The sequence below is a fragment of the Polypterus senegalus genome, chromosome 12, assembly GCF_016835505.1.
Source record: "Polypterus senegalus isolate Bchr_013 chromosome 12, ASM1683550v1, whole genome shotgun sequence".
Taxonomy (NCBI): Eukaryota; Metazoa; Chordata; class Cladistia; order Polypteriformes; family Polypteridae; genus Polypterus; species Polypterus senegalus.
Window position 1 is genome coordinate 14,554,848 of NC_053165.1, and position 20,562 is coordinate 14,575,409.

At 36.8% G+C, this 20,562-nt stretch overlaps 1 protein-coding gene across 1 annotated transcript in view; it reads left to right on the top strand.

Moving 5' to 3' along the window:
- The window catches only part of LOC120540294 (guanine nucleotide-binding protein G(i) subunit alpha-2), a 149,633-nt gene that overhangs the window by 119,796 nt on the left and 9,275 nt on the right, over positions 1–20,562 (top strand). Inside the window, exons 4-5 of the mRNA XM_039770932.1 lie at positions 10,120–10,280; positions 17,511–17,639. Of these exons, the coding sequence (XP_039626866.1) occupies positions 10,120–10,280; positions 17,511–17,639 (290 nt within the window). The remainder of the gene's footprint in view (positions 1–10,119; positions 10,281–17,510; positions 17,640–20,562) is intronic.

Genomic DNA, 20,562 nt, shown 5'->3' on the forward strand with positions numbered 1-20,562 from the left:
GGGCTGATCCTATCTTTCTCCACCTTAGTCCACCTCTTCCTTCACTCCTTTTCTGCCTTCTGCCCTACATACCTAAACCACCTCACCCTGTTTTTGTTTATTTATATTTTTAATCACAGTGCTACTTATCACTACCACATTGAACCAGTTCTTTACTCTTCCACTTGATGATTATCATCTAAGCCCTGTCCATTTTTCTTCCGAGTTTTTTTTCCTGTTTACTGGCCGCATTTTACTTCCTCGTGTTGATTTTTAGTTTTGCACAGCTGGCATAAACATTTTCCTTCAATTAAAAAAAATATTCTGAACTGTATGCAGCTTTCTGTAGGTTATTCCTTGCATCTTTTATATGCTTATATACTTTAGCAAAAATATCCCACTTTTTCCAAATCTACTTCATTGTCAACAATGTGTAAGTTTCTGCTTGATCCCATATCATCAGGGTGCCTTCCTGATCAATTCCAACAAGCATCAGGATCGATGTCTTACAAAGTGACTCTCAAATAAATACTGACATTAGCATCTTGTGCAGTAAGAGTTCCTCCAAATGCCTCATGGACTTGCACACACCTTATCCACTCCTTTGGAGATATAAATTTTGTTAGCTGCCCTTTGGAGATATACATTTTGTTAGCTGCAAGCACTGTCATTTACTGCTGACATTCTTAATCTCAGTGCTGCTGTGTTATTCTCTTTCAGTGAGCTCTATTTCAAGTGTTAGTATCCAGTTTTTCTTCTTGTAATGCAGTAATACCTGGCCTGTCAAATAATACACAGTACTGCAGTTGTCCAGTAGCTATGCGATCTAAATTAAATCATTACCTTTCATCATTACCTAGGTTAAGTCAAGTTTTCAAATGCTTGTTTAAATGGATCATGGAGTCTAAATGATGGAAACGAAAAAAAAAAAAAAGAAATTGTATTTAGTTCAAATATGTACTGTATCTGAAGTTGAGTGGTTATTTGACTGACACAAACACTAATATAGGTATTTAAATGAAAATTAACAAGGGTACGTCCCAAATCCCCAACGGCAAAAACCATAGCATAGCTGAATGGGAAGGTCATGTCGACGATGCACTTACAAAACTTTTCATATTGTACAATTCACATTCCTTTGTCATTTTCTATTTGCTTGTTGAAATACAATGACAATTACCAAATGTTTCTTTCAATTGTGTGTTTGTTGCTTTATATGTTCATATTATAGCTGTGTTTAATGTCTAAACCTTTTCAGATATATTAGCAGCACCATTTGTACATTGAATTGTGAATAAAGATGTGTATGTGAATATTTTTTTTTAATTTCTTTAGTTTCCTGAAGCATTCAAATTATCCCTTGAAAAAGTTTGTATTCCAAGATCAGGAAGGGAGAACTTAGGGAAATGGTAGTTAAATCAAAGGCCACACTAGGACACCATAGTAGAAAAAAAAGTAACAGACAGCTCAGACTACTACTACAGCTACTGAAAGCAAATATGAAAAGGCTTAGCAGCTATTCCGACTAGAGTCCTTGATGGTTTTGTTGAAATGGATGGAGACTCCCCAATGTTCTGTCTTGGTCAATAAAATTAAAGTTACATTTTTGCGACAAGTATATTGTGTGTGTTAAATTAACTATCCATTCTACATTAGTCCCATTTAAAAGAGTGAGTAAAGCCAGAGTCAAAGTGATCTCTAGTCATGGGTTATATATCATACTTGCCAAGGGCAGTTGTTAAACTTGTCGCTGGACCATGGCAGTTTATGCAGCTGAAAATCCCTGCCAATGTTACATTTACTGATTAAGTGCCAACCTTCTTACATAGGCAGGCACACCCCTTTTAGTGACAGCCAATAATGTGCTGTCTTATGGAGCTGGTGCTGTACAAAGGGATGTATAATGAGATTGGCCACAATCTTGGTCCTTTTTTTTTTTCTTCCCCATTCTGCTGTGGTTCCCAAAACATTTCCCAAAACATGAGACATCAGACAGACGACCTTCTTGTCTGTTTGTGAGATCTAAATCACTTATGTTCCTTTTTCTATGCATTGTACTTCTGGATGAGCATTCATTGGTTGTCCGCTGTCATGCACACATAGCCCGTCCCTGTGACTAAAGACAAAATCAAAACTGTTACATTTTGTCCGAGTGAATTGTGGGCTAGTAGGAGTGAGTCGCTGGGTAAGTCGCAATACACGACTGACTCCATAGGAGCACTCTGCTGACTTCCTCCATCTTGCTAAGATTATGTAAATGAAAGCTCTGTCTAATGTGACATGGCCTTCAGTGTGTGTTTGAGACTGTGCCCTGTGATGGGATGGACAACCTGGTTTACTTGATGCTAGGACAGGCCTTTTGTCTCATGGCTGTGAGCAGGATTAAGCTAGTTTGATAGGGTTCACAGGGTCAGCATTATCATATGTACAAAGTACAGCGGAATTCTTACTTGGATTTGCAAATCAACATGCAGCATGTTGCCATGATTAGTGAGTATTAGTATGGTACCTTGAAACTGGAGATGATCGGTAAGCAAAGATGGCTGTGATTTTTAGCATATTGTAGCTAACATATACCTGTTGTGCAAATGTGGAGATGCAGGTTTGTGGAGCATAGACTATCCAACTGTAAATATAAGATTGCATTTTTTGGGCAGTGGCAGAAACATTTCAAACTTTTTATTTAACCAGTCTGTTTGCCTGAGGTAAAGGAAAAACTAGGTGACAAATGTATAAGTGTGTAGACACTGAAATTTTACTGTTGATTTAATTGTCAAGGAAGGTTGCTGAAAAGAAAATGGAGTGTATTATAGTTAATGAATGTATTCCTTTCTGTAGCATACTGTTCTGAATGCCTCCTTTCTTTTTCTGCCTGCATGTTGCTCTCTCTTTTTTTAGGCAACATCTGTTCCAGAATTGGTTACGTGATAGAAAATTTAGAAATTACTGTACTGTTTTGTTAGTATGCTTACATTATGTTTATTGTTATTATGAAACACCATTGTGCTCTGCTTTCTTGTATGTCTAATTTCTGGAACGCTGAAATGTCTTGCCTATTCTGTCTGCTTTCTTTGTTGCTGTTTAGTGTTTTATATGTTCTTGTCCATATGTTATATCTGTTGCCTGTTCTTTGCCTCTTCTTAGATAGCAGACAATACAGTGTTTTTTCTTTTTTGCATTTTGACTTTCTGCTTTCACAGTGCCTCTCTTGTTACAACTCATATGACTCTGCAGAATCTACCCATAACATACATTACATGCACAAGTGCTGGCACATGCATGTCATCAATCTATGGGGCTGGCTTTCTGCCTCAAACTTCAGTTCCCATGGATAAACATTCAATCAGTATGCACGCCTGGACAGCGTGAAGCTTACAGTTGCTTGTTTTCATGTGTCATGAAATGTGCATAGAACCGTAATGCACTGCAGTTTCAGACCTGCAGTCTTTAATATTCCCAAGAAAACTCACTGTAGTTTGCATTTTGAATAGATAAGATTCCTTGCTGTACCAAATTGTAAGGAGAATGCAAGGATGATTTTAGTGATGATCCAATAGGAATGGACCAGCACTGATTGAGGTAAGAGAGCCTTTTTAAGTTGAAGAACAAATACATTGACGACAGAAACAAAACTTATTAATTTTCTATTTGGCAGTCATTTACTGTATAATCTGTCTCCTCAGATCTGCACCATATTCATAATGTCACACTAGACTTGGGCCTAATAGCTTTACAAATAGATTTAATTGTCTTGTTTATGCTAAAATGGTATAATACCAGAAGTTCTGTACTTTCAGTAAATACTTCATTGTAGTTTTTGACTCAACGGGGAGCAAATTTTGAGATCACAGACAATTCAAAAGGATAACTATGGAGTACAGCAATTCAAGGGGGCACATGATTATGTGGTGTGCTAGGTAGGCAAGCAATGCGTTATTTGCTTCAGTACTGTTTCAGTACCAGTGCTAAGGTCCAAAAGCTGCTATCGATACCAAAGTCAAAAAGTTCAGTTACCAATCCAATACTGTGTGGTGCACAGTAGATCTGTTTGCAGTATTACAGCCTTTAGCTATACTAAATAGATAATGAGTATTTCCGTTTTTTAAAAATTGTGTTTCTAAAGATGAATATACTCCTTACTAGAGGACAAAAAATAAGGGTAACTGATAAAGTAAAGTAAACAGAAGATGCTTCTACACAAATCAAATTTTTATTTGTCGCATACAATTATTCACACGGTGCAAATAGTATTAAAATGCTTATTTACAGAAATTCAAGAAAAATATGAATAAAAAAACACCTATACGTAGAAACTTAGCTACTGTCAGTCACAGGCTAGCAGGTGGCAGTAAGATGGTCAGATCGGCCCAGCTATACTGCAGGTTTTCATTTAAAGGCATTGACATTTGAACAGAGCTGGTCCAGCTTGTTGAGCCTACAAATGGAAGCTCATTCCCATTGTCCTCTAGTTAAGTCACCAACATTTCTAGGGTCAGATTCCTTCATTAGAATGTTAGTACAAGAGGAATTGCATCTGCTGCTGAGGTACTAAACTTTAATTTAAAGATGATGTAACATATCTCCCTAGGCAGTGTGTGGTCTTTGAGATAATGTAGCATTTAACTCCCCATTATGCTAAAGTTGTTCTGTGATTAGTTCAGTTTGCTCATTATGTTGGGTAATTTGGCTTGAAAATAATTTCAGGTGACGTTGAGAGACTTTAGTAGGAACGTCAGTGGCAACACCTGCTAAACTAACTGAGATCATTCGTAGAAGTGATGCTACCATGAACGACATTCAACATCAGCTGAGGCGAGTGTGGGCAAACTTTAACCGTGATATCTGCACACTTAAACTAGATTCAAAGATAAACAAACTGGTCATTTGACAACAAATATTAATGTAAAGCTAAAGCAAATTCCATTAAAAACCTTACAGAGTGGAATTGTGTATTAAAACTGTAATATGTATTATATATAGTTTTGCCCTTTTGTGGGTTCAAGTAGTGGTTTCCTGAACAGTGAAGTAAAATTATTAGTCTGAAGAGTCAGATTTCATATAGTTCACAAAAACTTGACAAGTATGTGAATGACAACTGCAAAAAACTGTTTTGAGGCATGAATACGTGTTTCCTCACAGTAAAGACTTCTAGTTTGTATGTTTTACTGTGGGGAACACTTTCCTGGCATGGTTTAGGTGTATTCTTTCCTTTAGAGAATAAGAGAAATGCAAACCACAATTCTGAGGGGTCATGACCGTCCTGTGGTGAAATATTTCTATCTGGACAGCAGTGCAATCTTCTTGTCTGACTTTGGCAAGTACGTATTGGGGGTTCTGGAGCAGTAAGGATGGAATTTCTCATGAAAGCATACTGTGTATCTCAACCCTCAAATGTGGTTCTAGCACTTCTACTTGTAGACTCCACAACAAAGTTAATTGAAGTGAACAAGGTAAGATCAGCTTTATATTGGATGAAGAAATGGAAGATACAAATAAATAATGCATCACTGTTGAAACTGCTTTTGAATAATTATTTTTTCTGAAAGACACTAAAGGAGTGTAGGGAGTAATTGCATTTTCTGATATACTGGTGTGTCAGAGTACAGATGTATTGTATCGTGTATTTTACTGAAACATGACAAGCTAAGCACACTGAATGCACTTTTGTTGTTTTAAATTGAAAATGAAGTGATGCTAAATATTTTTTGTTTAAACAGTGTATAATAAAACAGTTTATGGTGCTGAAAACATAGACAGCTAAGCCACAGTGAATGATTTCAGCAGCTGAGAATGATTTGCTTATTTAGTTTTGTTGCCTAACCACATAAAGTGACATAGTTCACGTAGTCTGGAGAGACGGTGTTGTTTTACTATTACCTGTACACTGGTAAAGAGGTAAGATGAGAACATCTTGTAAGTGAGGTGCACAGACTGACATGACCTCCACTGTAGTGAAGAAAAGCTAATAAGATTCTCTGGCTATACCAATTTAATTAAGAGAGCTACTATAAATATACAGTATAGTCTTAAATGTGAACAGTTTTGAATCTTGGTCAAACATTATAACACAAATGGTGCATATGTAATACAAATGAATGTTATTTGTCTGTTTATTTTAAAAGTTGCTCATTGTTTTCTTGTTTCTTAGAAAAACACTGCCTAAAGCTTGTTAGGATGTTGAGAAAAGCTTACTGTTTTCAAGTGAATGACATTACCTGCCCTGAGCTGTCCTGATATTTAAATTTCAGTTCAGTTATTTTGCAGCTGCTGCATGCTGTCGTTCAGCGGTCTTCACACTGACAGGTACTGAGCTTCCTTTGGCATGGTAAGGTCACAGCAGGTCACACTTGGAAACTTCTGTAGCTCTAAGACACACAAATACAAGATGTTTAGACTTGAAATTGGGCACAACAGGGACAGCTTGTTCTTGTTTTATTTCTTTGTGCTGGTTTATTCTGCACTGTTGAATGACTTTTAGTTTCATGGTGTCCAATGTCCTTTATCCTGTTAAACAACAGGACAATAACTCTGATCATTATTATTATTTTGAAAATGGACCAAATTTTATCTGCTTAAAAAGCCATTCCTACTCAAAAGGCATGGATATTGTTTCTGTTTAAACTGAATTTTATTTTGTTTTTTTCTTTCATAAGCTATTAATCTAAAGCCAAAATTAAAATATTGGCTAGTAAAAGAAATTCTTAAAGTACCAGTGCTTTGTTTTGTCGGTAGTGTTTTTTTTCCACCTCTAAAGACTCTTCACAACATATCTCTAAATCATATCACTTGCTCATATTTTCAGGAAATTAATTCATTCAGAATTCTAATTTGGAAAGCACTGAACATTGCTGCCTTGCATAATGCTAAATTAGAGATCCTAATCATCATGTAAAGTTCAATAAGAATTTTTCATATTGTTTACCTCTGTTCTCAACCCTACATAATTATAATAACTTCTTTCTTTTTCCTTCTCTCTGCCACCTTTATGCGCTGGATATTTTATGTTAGCTAATAGGTTAAACATGTGCCTGTATTTGGTAACTAATGAACTGAATAAAAGTTGAATTACCTAGCATATGAATATTTAAATATGAATCAATTATTTTAATTTGTATATTAATTTATATAGGACTTATGCTGCAGATGAGGGCTGCATATTAAGTGCATTTCTAGATTTAAAACAAAATGCTAGCCGTAAATAATAAATGTTTAAAGTTTTTTTTAGGTAAAATTGTGTAAAACAATAGGCATTGTCTGAGAAAGATTATATAGGTGTATGTACAGGGGCTACTCAACTATTAATCAGGTATTATTTTCTATATGGCTATTCAGTACTCGAGACAGAAGTAATAAGACAAGAATGGGCATACAGTGTATACACATCCAAATAACTGCTTACTTTTAAGTGGTCAGTATAAATAAATTTTTTGTATTGCTATTCACTATTATATTTTGTTGTATATTAATAATAACAATATTGTAAAAGAACGACAATGAGCTTAATACTAAATATTAAAGCAAAACAAAAGAAAATGCTGAGCAGTGCAACAATTATATAAACCAACAAATAAACAGGCAGTCATATTAGTTCAGTGTGCTTAAATTATAAACAGTTCCATGTCCTTGTTTGCATTTCCAGGAAAATCAGATGAGTCAAAGGTAAATAGAAGTCCATTTTGCTATAGTAGTTTATCCAGAGGTGCTTGATCCTGAGCGATAGCCACTTGGAAGACCAAGAAAATGCCTTTAGGAGTTTCAAACTTTTTAGAGAATGTGAAGAAGGCAGCCACAAAATAGAGCAGCCCAAACAGGAAAAAAAGGAAACAAACATACAATAAATAATGCCGATTTAGTCTAAAATACTAAATAATAGTTAACAAGTATTTTTTTAATTTGTGGTTTATCTTGATTGGAAATATCATAAGTATAAATGTGCATTAATATTAAGCTCATCTTCCCTCTTTTGCATCATCTTTACAGTATTTGTGAGTAGACTTTTTTCTGTTATTATGGTTATATTTTAATAGTAGACATTTTCTTCTGTGTGTAAGGAAAAAGGCAGTCTCTTCCACTGAGGAGCATGCTAACTAAACCATCCCGCTTCAGGTGGCTCAGTGTTTTTGATTTTAAATGATTTGATGTTAAAGTGGACATGCACAAAATGCATGTTTTGTACTGGTTTTTATTCATTCACTGTACATTTTATATTTCTTTTTCTGTCTTACAAATGATATTCATTGATTATCTCTGCCAATTACAGCAATTCTGCTATTAAATGGAGTTGGGACTGTATCATAGAGGGTGTGAAGTCCTTTATATAGGTAGCATAGCAGGCCGGGATCTACACTGGTGTGTCCCAACAAACCTCACCCTAATTCAGCCAGCTTCCTAAACTCTGCCTGAGGCTGTGGCCTGCAAAGGCCAGAAAAGGAGAAGCTTGACTTTAATTCCAAAATGCCTTAACCAATATATAATATCTTTGATGTCTCCCTTGTTAAAGGAATCTGTAACAAAAATGTTCGGATTGGAAAGATGGAACAAGAATAATCTGTATAAATTAAAATGTTTATTAAAAAAATGAAAAGAGAAACAAGAATGCTCAAAGAGTAACAAAAAGGAAACTGCCAAACAGGCAATCCAGAAGCAAAGGAAATCAAACAATAAACACTGTACTAACTAGTATTCCTTCACAACATCAATGTACTTCTGACTTGCATAGCCAGACGGAGGGCTCATGTTGGGGTGGCCCCACCTCTTGGGGTACGACCCACAAAACATAATGGATATATGAGAGCTTAATGTTATGCAAAATCCAAACAGTTGTACATTAAATTAATTTAAGTAGGCATAAATGAATAATCTTTATACATAAAAGAAAACAAAAAATTAAATTCTTATTTGCATATCTCATCAGAACACTTGACAAAAATACAATACAAAAATAAACATAGTATGCAATATTATATGCACACACAGTGTTCTTATGATTGACTGTTCAGCAGCCTGTGGGTAGAAACTGCCCCTGAATCTACTGGTGCACATGCCAGTGGTCCTGTACCTACAGTGGATTCAGACCCTTTACTATATGCACATTTTATTGTGTTGTAGATTTAATTTTAAATTGATAAATTTGCTATTTTTGGCCATCAATCTACGCTCCATAACCTATAATGATGGAGTGAAAAATATGTTTTGAGAAAAGGTTGCAAATTTCTTAAAAATCAAAAGCTGAACTCTCTCATTTATAGGAACTCTCCATACCTGTAAAGCCTTTGTACAGTCACTGGTGCTGTCAGATAGCATGTTATTGGCAATCAGAATGCTGCAAGCTCACAAGACTTTGAAAATGTGAAATTGTGCTGAAACGTTTTCATGGAATCAAGTTATTTGTTATCCCAAGCAATGTGCCATCTGCATGAAGTAACTTCAGGTGACAAATACCCTGAGGAACAGATTTTACTTAGTTGTTGTTGTTGATTCACCATAAGTGAATTTGTTTCATTCTTACTATGTCTGTATCAGTTACAAAGATAGAGCTGAGTGATGGTCATCAGTTGCACTTGGTTAGTTGATGATCAGGAAGTGTTACACATCTGTTGAAATGCAGAAGCATTGGAAGTTCAGTTTAAGGTAAACCATGCTGAATAAAAAAGACATCTGCAGTAATCTCAGAGAAGAAATTAGTTGTTCTTCAGCCTGAAAAAGACTAGGAGCCCATTTCCAAACAATTTAATGTATTTCTTTTTTATTAAAAGTTCTGTTTTTAGTCACTTGAAATTAGATTAATCCAATCGTACTTCATGGTGAGGACTAGGTGTGTTTGTTATGATCAAATATGTGAATTTTATTTTATTACCACATTTAGTTTTCCTAGTTTATGTCCTGTAATTTATGTGACATTTGCCTAAGCCAAGCATCCTAAGGTTGTTAGTATGGCTGTGTGTAAGTAACTTTGTTAGCTGGTAGGCTTAACACTTGCATTCCAGTGTCAGGTTTATTGTACTTTTTGTGTGTGTGTGTGTGCGTGTTCACTAGTGAGCTAAACTGTTGATATTACGAGTCCTTTGCAGTAATTGTTGATATTAGAATCTGCTGATTTATTACATGTTGAAATTAACCCTATTTCATTTTTTTTCTCAGGATGATGCACGTCAGCTTTTTGCCCTGTCCAGTGCAGCAGAAGAACAGGGAATTATGCCAGATGACCTTGCTAATGTGATTCGGCGGTTGTGGGCAGATTCTGGAGTCCAGGGTTGCTTTACCCGTTCCAGGGAGTACCAGCTCAATGACTCTGCAGCATAGTGAGTACTAATTTGGATTATTCTTTGTGACTGTGTTAATCTCAAGTATGTGCTTGAGTTAATGGAGGCAAGTTCTTTGATATCTAAGAAACTGGCATTATGCTTCTGTATTTTGTATCAAATCAGGGTTGGTTGATATTAATAGCTTCGTCAATCAAAACAAGAGTAACACACATAACACACAGATGTATGCTGTAGGAGATTTTATGGCTGTCCGGCATGCCCACTTTCTAAATGACTGCACAGTCATGAATTGTCACAGATATCTTCTGAACTTCGTTTAGATGCGGTTAAAGCAAGCTCTACAGTGTCTTCAAGTTCTCTTTCACGTAAATTTAAAGTATAGCAGAAGTGAATTATAGAATACCTACACTAATTAATTATAAATACTTGAATTACAGATAATTTGGTAATTTATCCATTAATTTATACGTGACCAAAACCCTGTCTGTGTTCATTGTGCAGCCCTCCCCAGATAACCTTCTGTCCTCCTTGCCGTTTTGTTACCTTGGTGATACTGGTCATCTTGATTCACTGCAGGTATTGAAATATCAAAAGGTGATAGATGCCATCCTGTCACCCTAGATCTGCTTGACTTCACTTCTAGTTGCCTGGAAACCAAGAATCAGCACTACTGTCGGCAGTGAACCTCAGTTTACAGTTCTGCAGACTGGATGCATACTTGATAAGCAAGCAGTGCACACTTCAGAGGCTTTTAGGATGTCACCTAAGAACACTGTATGCCACGATTATAAAATTATCAGAAGCACAGATTGGGAGTTAACCGATTTTAGCTTTTGTCCAAAATATGGCAAAGCATTTCTTGCATAATCACTATTGGTGCTACACTATACTATATCTGATCCTGATGAGTAAATAGTATTTCAGATTAAACAATAGGATACATTGCTGTAATACTAGAACGTTAGAGCTCCCAGTTTAAGTTCACATATGTACTTTTTCCTTGTCCTTGGGACCAAACCCCTGCTGATTGTGTGTGCTATTTTGGCCAAAGCTTTTTACTCCATGGTGTTTTGTTAACATGACTTGCCTGCTGATTAATGTGAAGTGTCTTGAAAAAGTTTTAATTGAAGTGCAATTTTCTGTATCTTCTTCTGTATTTAATTTCCTTCTCTGTGTTCCAGTAGCATATCCTAAAATCATTCTTCATTTAAGAATCATTCATAAACAAGCAGTTCCTTTATTACATTACAGTAGCTTTAATTCTCCCCCATAAAAGCTGACTTGGTATTTTAACTGACATTTATCCGTGGAAGTCAGGGAGAAGAATGTTCTGGTTACTTATCTATGGATTCATTTTCTATCGTGCATGTTTAGTTTAGGATCACAAGAAGCCTGTCCTGCCCTGCATTATGTGAAAGGCAGGGATCAGCTCTGGACAGACCACTTGTCCATTGCAGGGCACATTCATATACACAAGGCAGATTACAGTTTCCAGATGTTTTCTACCCCACATCCCAAAGACATGAGAGTTAAAATCCCACACATACATGGGGCAAATATGCAGACTGCACACAGGCCGGGCCTGGCATTGAAAACCAGGAATTGGCACTAACTGTGCAGAGTACTGGAATCATGAAGTCATCCTGCTTTGTTTTTGTGTTTGCTTGTTATCCACACTTAAGTGACCTATTGAATGAAATTTCACGTATTTTATTTGGTTCTGTTTATTCCCTCATTTTAATATATCATTAGAAAATAAAGGTGTTTATTTGTAATGTCGTCAGTTTAGAACAGAACAGAATCTTCCTTCTGTGACATACTGAAGTTCCATTACTTTGTTGATGTTAGGAGAAAAAAAAATCTGGTATTTTAAAAATGATTTGGACAAACAAGATGAATTTTATTGTTTTAATTCCATATTCTTTTAAATTACTCTTATATTTGCTATTTATTGTTGAAAAATGTCTTGGAAAAATTTTGAAATCAATTTTAAAAGCACTTCATTAGAAACAACTTATTGTACTCCCATATCACTGAACCTGTAACAGTTTTTGCAGGTAACTTGAGGAGCCATTTATTTATGCAGAAATCTCCCTGATTGTACCTTCAGGTTAAATAACAAGGCTCGTGACATTTGTCAAAGTTTATTAAAACTTAATGACAGTCATTTGTGTTTACAGTCTTAAGATCGGTGCAGAGTGTGTGCGAGGTGAAAGAAAACCTTTAGCCCAGTAATTAAGGTGTTGAGCCAAGACTGCTGATAACTGGAGTGAGCTGTGCCACGTGCCAGCAAATCCACCTTATTCTGGAGCTCGCTGCAGTTTGATTTTGTCAATAGTAACTATTTTTCCCCTCTCCTGAAAATAAATAAATAACCAGTGAGATATTCCTTTTATTTACAACATGTTTCAGTATTTTAGTGATTAAAGTATTTACTGTGTTACCATTTAGGACACTGATGTTAGTAATGGACTTTGTAAGGGGTATTTTTGTGACCCTTTCTTGACCAAGGTCAGCATTGGCATTATTTACTGCTAAGTTTTAATGGTTTCTGGCTCGCTTCATATTATACACTGATTGACAGGCAAGTGTGAAATCACACACATAAAATATTAAAAGTTATCATAAAGTAAATAAAGATTTTAAAAACCTTGCAAAATTATAGAAACATCAAGGTTGCTTTTTGATTGAGACAAATTGTGCAATAATCAAGCTCACATAATGTCAAAAGTGGTGTCTTTATTTCAAATAAAATACACAGGGATGGATGAATAAAAGGTAAATCCAAACATGCAGAATAAATGGAAAGCATCAACCCTTAAAATCCTGTCATGGCCTACTTTCATGGCTTTCACTTCCTTCGTTCGGGAAGCACGTCTATCACTTTATTTACTCCAAGCAACCAATCTCTCCTACCACTTGAGTCTTACCTCCCCACCATAGACTGAAAGGGCAGTCTGCATTAAGATTGGTTAAGCCCCTTCCTAGGATCACTGCCCTCCAAGTCTGGAATTACATTCATGATCAACACGAGTCTGTAAACCCTTAGGGGCCACAGTGCTCTCTGGTCATTAATAAGAATACTTTACTCATTAGCCTTCTGAAGCTCTTAAAGACCCAAGTCTCTTTCTCTAGGCTACCTTAATTAATATGGCATGACAATTTCCATTCTTGTTCTGGGAATGTGCTGTGCCACAGAATGGCGTGCTGTGAGTCTATATGGTCAGTCTTGCTGTCTGCTCTTTATTGCCCAGGAAATGTTCCTTTATCCTGTTTAACACATGGAGCCTCTTTCTCAGCTTCAGGTCCCATTTCTCTTTTTGGTCTTTGTTGAGGTGTAGCTCGCTCTTGTCCTGTTCTGCCCCTTTCAGCTTGGCGAACTAGTCACACAATGGTAAACCCATTTTAAGACCTTTTGCGTAGGATTGCGTCTTTACTAACCCGATACTGAAGTTGAACTTGAATGAATAAGAACTATTAAAGCTTTGGTTTTTTGGGGCGTGGTAAGGTAAATGCTTTAGCCTGCAATTTTTCACTTTTTTAAATTTTACACTATGTATATTGTGTGTTTGAATACAATTTTTAAGGAGAAATCAACACATTTTGAGCCTGATGTTAGAAGCACTCAAAGATGCAAGAAGACTTTTCAATGTGAGCAAACTCAGTCTTGTAAATTTTGCTGTACAGTGGTGATAACGTTGCATTTTTTTGTGCACACTGGCCTTTTATTACTAAAATCACAGCATTATGTAAGAAATGTCTAGTGCTGCAAGTCCACACATCAGATATTCTGAAATTTATTCAAGAGGTTTTATTTAGAGTTGTGGCCAAATAGAGAAACACAAGTAATCCTCTTTGACTAAGTAAAGTCTGCAGAGTTTCGGTACCTGTCACAACAAACTTTTTCTCTTATTTTTTGCAGTTTGAAAATATTCATGATGGGATTGAAGATAATCCAAACAGTGACATCAGTTCATTGGCAAACACCCAGAACTACTCTGTTGATTTATTACACTACCTATTTAATTGCTGCAAACACAGTTTAAGTGTGTTTCGGATACAGCTTTTGAACAAGGGGACTTTGTGTCCCGCTGCCAGAACAGCAGAGGATTTGGCATATTCAGTAGAAACAGTCCCCTTAAATTGCAGTGTGCATTTTTTGGGCCATTACAGACGCACACAATTAAATTCTTTCCCCTGGCATAGGCCTTTTTGGGAGGATTATTTTACAGATAGTGCCATATAGTAGTCTCAGAAAGATGTGCAGACTCACTGTTAGGTCTCCCCAGCTTATCGAATTAGCCACATGAACTGCTTGCTTTTAGAGGCTTGATCTGAGTTATGATAAAAAGTCTAGACAATTCCTTAATCTGTGATCCTGACTAAATAATTTATTTTGACTCAGAGTTTAAAATGTAAATTCCTTCTGCTGGGAATTCAGTGAACGACTTGAGCAGATAACCGTGCCTGAGCCCCCTTGCTTATTATTGTAAATTTATTTGGCTTATTTGCCTGTAATTGCTTTCCTTTATTGGTTTAGTGGTGACAAAATAAACAACATTAATAAAGAAAGCAATTAAGGCAGAGTGTGTTTGTGTTGCTTCTCATTGTATTATATGAATTTTCAAAGCAGTGTAATCCATAGCTTGACACAATCATGGAAATGGCCACACTGGCCATAATAGAGTTGATCAGTTACTTTTAAATTGGATTGGAAGGCCAGACAAACCAGCAAAGATGCACAGAGACGTGTGAAAGGCACCCAGTTATTGAGCATACCCAGCACACTAGATCTGTTGGGCAGTGGTACCCGTCACCGTGTCACCCACCTTAAATGCAGACAGTTCACTAATTAGAATTGGTTTGAGAGATTGTTGTAATGGTGAAAACCTCATAAAGCTTCACTTGCCATTAGATATTTTCATACTGTGAGGGTGATTTTGTGAAATGAAGTCGTGCATGCTTTGGGTTAATGAATATAAAAGTTTAATTATAAAAACCGCGCATTTCACATATCTTATTGGGACATATTTATAGCCACAAGAGTTCCTCTCTGTCTTGTTTGTGTGTGTCTCTCTTTCGTGTATATCTTGTATATAATTTTTAAATATTTTTTTAGTTCAAGTGATTTCCCAAATATGAAGTCAAGATTTTTTATAGCTCTTTAAAACCCTTCCCAATAATATCAGCCTGATCTTTTTTATATATATGGAAAATAAATGATGTTCTTACCTGTCTGACATGGCTTGTTGTCCTTATTCCACTTCATGTAGCTCATAAAATATTCCCTTTTTGTAATGAGAAAATCTCCTGTAACATTTTCCTAGCTAATAATTAAATACATATTACAAAATAAATGTAAATAATTTGAATGTAGTGTTGTGCGGTATACCAGTTTAAAAAAAAAAAAAAACCAACTTTAAAGCAGTAGTGATACTAGCATTGAACAATAACTACCGGGGCTTGAAGTGGGCCATATTGCATTTTTCTGTTACAGTGTTCTTCATGCTCTGACCACCCCAAAAGAGGGCCCTCCCGCATCCCCCTCTTCTTTGTAGAAATAGATATTAGTTTGTTCAAAACTTCAGTGGTTTGGGGTAGGCTGAGTGGAGGGACTATCTGAGTTGTATCAGTGTGCTTGGACCTCCGAGAGCATCTGCTCTGACTTAATTATAATATACAAATAACAGTGAACTGAAAAGTCTGAAGGGGATGTGAGAGGGGCACGTTCTCCAGGAACTCGAGGACTACAGAAAGGGGGTTGCAGATCCAGCACAGTGAGAAGCGCTTTAAGTGTCTCCCTGTTGCAGAGGCCTATTGGCCTGTAGGAGTGGCCACCAGCGAGCTTGGAATGTACAGTACCAAAACTGACAGATAGTGTGGCAGTCAGGTTGCCTCTTCTGACCACGGGTGAGAGCTGCGTGGCACACGTGTGTGTGGACCAGGGGAACATAAATGCTGTGAGCCAGTTTGGAGATTTGCCCATTATTTGCTTCAGGATCGTTTTGGGGCTGATACTGAGTTGTGGAAGTTGGTATCAATACCAAAGTCCAGATTTTAGTATTGATCTAACACTGTTTGGGAGTGAATATAAAAACCAAAGAGGTACGTAGGCCAGTCTAACTACACCTTCAAGATGTACCACAGTGCGGTTTTATAGTTTTTCAGTTTTTATTATCTACCACCAGTGATGACCTTGGACTAAAAGTGGTCTAGGCCTCTTGCTTCTTAGGGCCAGTATCTTACTTGTCCAAATCAAATTTTGTTTGTGTAGTTATTGTTGTCTGTTGGCAGTGTGGAGTAGTGGTTAAGACTTTGAACCTTGAGGCTGTGGATTTAAATCCCACAACTGACATGTTGTGACCATAGACAAGTCACTTCACATGCTTGTGCTCCAATTGGAAAAGCAAAAGAAATGGGAGCAACTGTAGCTCAAATGTTGTAAGTCGCCTTGAAGAAAGGCATCAGCCAAGTAAGTAAATGAATAAAAATGTTTACTTTCTGTAGATAAATAATTCAAGTTCCATTATAAAACCAAATCAATAAAGTGTGCTAAACAGTTTTGTGGGCAACGTCTCAGCCTTATGTTATGGATGAACATTTTCATTCTTGATGATATCTGTAAGGACAATATTAGATCAGATGAGTGCATGGTTAGAACAGCACTGTGTAGGTTTGGTCTCGTTCTTTTTTGTATTTCTATGTGTGGGAACTTCTTAATTCCACTCTTGGCACTTTTTCATCTGGTTGATAGTTCTGAAATGGCTTTTCAAGTGGCTTTAACACAGATTCTCTTCAAAAGTGAGGCCTTTCTGTTACTCTTATGAACAAACTTGAGTGCACTGCTGTACACCAGACATTGAGGTCCAGTCATCCTTTTAGGTTTTTCTTATAATCTCACTCCCCCTTCTGTCCCTTCTTTTTCCTAAAGAGAGAACAAAACCTTGATTTTTATTGGGGGAAAGACCACATATACGCATAATAACAGTTGATGTCCTCCTGACTGAAATTTCAGTGATGAAATAAAATTGGAATCCGTTCACAACTAGTAACAAACATCGGGCCTTCACACCTTCTGAAATGTTGTTCAAAAATGTACCAGAGATGCTGTTAACTCCCACATGCCCGTGTTCACCTCCTGGATCAGCCGCCTCCTCCTCCGTGTATTGTCAGCTGACTAATGAGACACGACTGGGGCCGATGGCCGAGACTTCTTTGGTTTCTGAAAGCAGATTTTCTGACTAACGATATCGTCTGTCTCTACAGCTACCTGAATGACCTGGAGAGAATAGCCAAGGCAGACTACATCCCCACTCAGCAGGATGTGCTGCGGACACGTGTAAAGACCACTGGTATTGTGGAGACTCACTTCACCTTTAAGGAGCTGCACTTCAAGTGAGTGACACTGCTCAGTTCTTGAGTACTGAAAAATCTTTTATGCCTTCTGATGGCGTGTATGTGTGGGAGTGTGTGTGTGTGTGTTGTGTGGAGTGTCTCTCAGTTCTTAACCAGTTTTTATACAACAGATCAAATTAATACACTTTTTCATTTTGCATTGTGGGTTTCTTTGGCCCACTTTAGACCTCCTGTGAGCTTACAGTGCTTCATCTATGCACCAGCAGCATCCTCCTCAGTGTGTGTGCTTCTGTTTGGGCACTCTTCCTCATGAAGCCTGGTGTCCTTTTGTTATGTGGTCCAGTAATGATTTTCTTCTGAAGATTGTGATGGATGTCCTAAACATACTTTATAATACTTGCCTCCAAATATGAATTCAGGTTTTCTTCTGCAGGCTTAGTTTTTTTGATATTTTCATCATTTAGTGTCATCACGAGATATAATATTAATAATAAATACTTTATATTTCAAATGTTAATCACTATTATAATTTAAAATATTTTTGTTATGGAGACTTCTGGCCATGAACACAACTTAGATGAGTGGGGCTTGTTCATTGACTCCTCAAAAGTCACCTGGAAAGCCATCTTTCTCTATTATGGAAGAAATTCTCTTCTGCATCTCTAGCACATGCTACTAACATGAAAAGGTCACATGAAAACATGAAATTAATTTTAGAAAGCATCAAGGTTATTATAGTTAACGAAAACTAAAATCAAAACTGAAACTATTATTAAAAAAACATTTTCGTAAACTGAAAAAAAATAATTAACAAAACCGAAATGAAAAACTAAAAACTATTAATGTAGCTGGAAAGACTAACTGAAATAAAATAATTTACTAAAATAATTTTAGTTTTCATTTTTGAATGAATATTCTTGGTGTTAGTTTTTAACTCTGATAACTTTTAACTCTAAAACTGAAAGTCATCCACCAACAGCCGCCCGCACATATTCATTATGGGTTTACTGTTCTTATGATGGGCTATTCAAGTCTCACTGCCAATAACTTTCACACTACATGCTTGATTTTCTTTATTTCCCTCAATACAGCTAGGTGGGGTCTGCACACTGATTCAAGCCTAAGAGCCTTGTTCTTCTTAAGCCCCTGTGATTTTCATGATCACACCTGTCAGCGCACAGTAGATTCTGTTTTCTAATTTTTGATATCTTTTCAGGCTTGCAGGTAGCAAAATTCTTGCCTGAGATGGAATTGGAGATCAATATGGCTGGTAGAAAATAACAAAGCCCAGTACTTGAGATTTTTGAATACAATATTGAAGGCATTCATTATAAGCACGTTTTTTTGTAGACATTTAGAGTAAAAAACCCTCACACCTTAAAATTCACTAAAATTGCATTACAAATTGGCCCATTCTGGGCAATAAAAGGAAAAGGAAAAAGTGCCAACAGGCAGCACAGATTTGTTTGGCACAAATGACAGAAATATTTTAAAAATTATAAAATTGTGTAAGATTGTTCATATTCAGTCCCCGATTTTGATTATGCTTGTTTTTATCAGACAAAAACCAAACCAAATAGTAAACTGTGTTGTGTAGTGTAGTAAACTTTCACTAACATTAAACTTATATCCAAACCTGTTAAGTGTACAGTTCTGTCTCATTGTGACACAAAAACTAAACTCCATAGTAGCTCTTTAACTGTACCATAATTAATTAAACTAATATATATAAAAATAAAATAGAAATGTCTTTGTAAAATAAAAACTAAACTAAAACTAAAAATACACAATAAAGGAAAACTAAAACTAAACTGAATTTCCAAGTAAGGTCAGAAAAAACACAGAAATAAAAACTAATATAAAAAGGCAAAACTATAATAACCTTGAAAAGCATGCAGTGTCAGAAATATAAGTGGAGTATCATGGAGGTACAAAGGTGATTAAAGTTTTGCTTGGTTACACCACAGCCCGTTGTTTTTTGTGTGTACGGGACAGTAGGGACAAGAACAAGCACTATGATCAAAAAGAGTGGCCAAAGACGCCTCACTTATTAACCGTCCACTTGCTGAACCTGAGAAAGTTTACGTTCCTCTTCTGCACTTCAGACTCGGACTGAACAAAAATCTTTGTTAAAGCAGCTGATGAAGCACAAACTGGTTTACTTGAGATGTTCATTTCTCCAGATCAGTGAGGGTGTTTTTGTAGGTCCTCCGAGCACAGAAGCATTAACAGATTTGATGATGAGTTGAGTGATGCTGAAAAGGCCTTAAATGTGTCTGCACGAGCCATCCTGTAATGGCGAGTGACCTTGTCAAATCGTGCTAAGTAGGGGGCTACAGTATGGCACTGAACACCCACTTCCTGGACTGTCACTTGGACTTTTTTCCTTGAAGATGTGGGAACGGTCAGTGATTAAGATGGTGAACAATTTCCAAGATGGGTAAGAATCACCAAGGTAGGTGGAGTTGCAGAACGCTGGACATGTAAGAGAGACATTCCTGAGACAAAGAGGGAGAGTTTGGGATCATATGCTGATAGCACATTGCTGCACCCACCACACGACAAACCTCCTGGATTGGAACTCAAGTGAAGCTGGTGACACCTCATCACAACACTGAACAGTGTGAGGTTTGGTTTCTTGTGATGGCTGCAGTGCCAATCCTGTCGTCAACCCCCATGTTTTCCCTGTAAATTGGAGGACCTGTTTGCAGGGCTGGATGCAGATTAACATCATACCCAGGATGAAGCAATTGGAGGTTAAGGGCGTTGCTCATGGGCCCAACAGAGTGGAGTCACTTCTGGCATTTATGGGATTCAAACCGACAACCGGAAATCACTAGCCTCAGAGCCACCATTCTGAGACAAAGTACAGTGGAAAATAACAAAACAGGCAAATTTCTGAATTTTATTATTTGTCATTTTAATAAGCGTGAGTGAAACTTGCAAGTACCAAGTTAAAAAT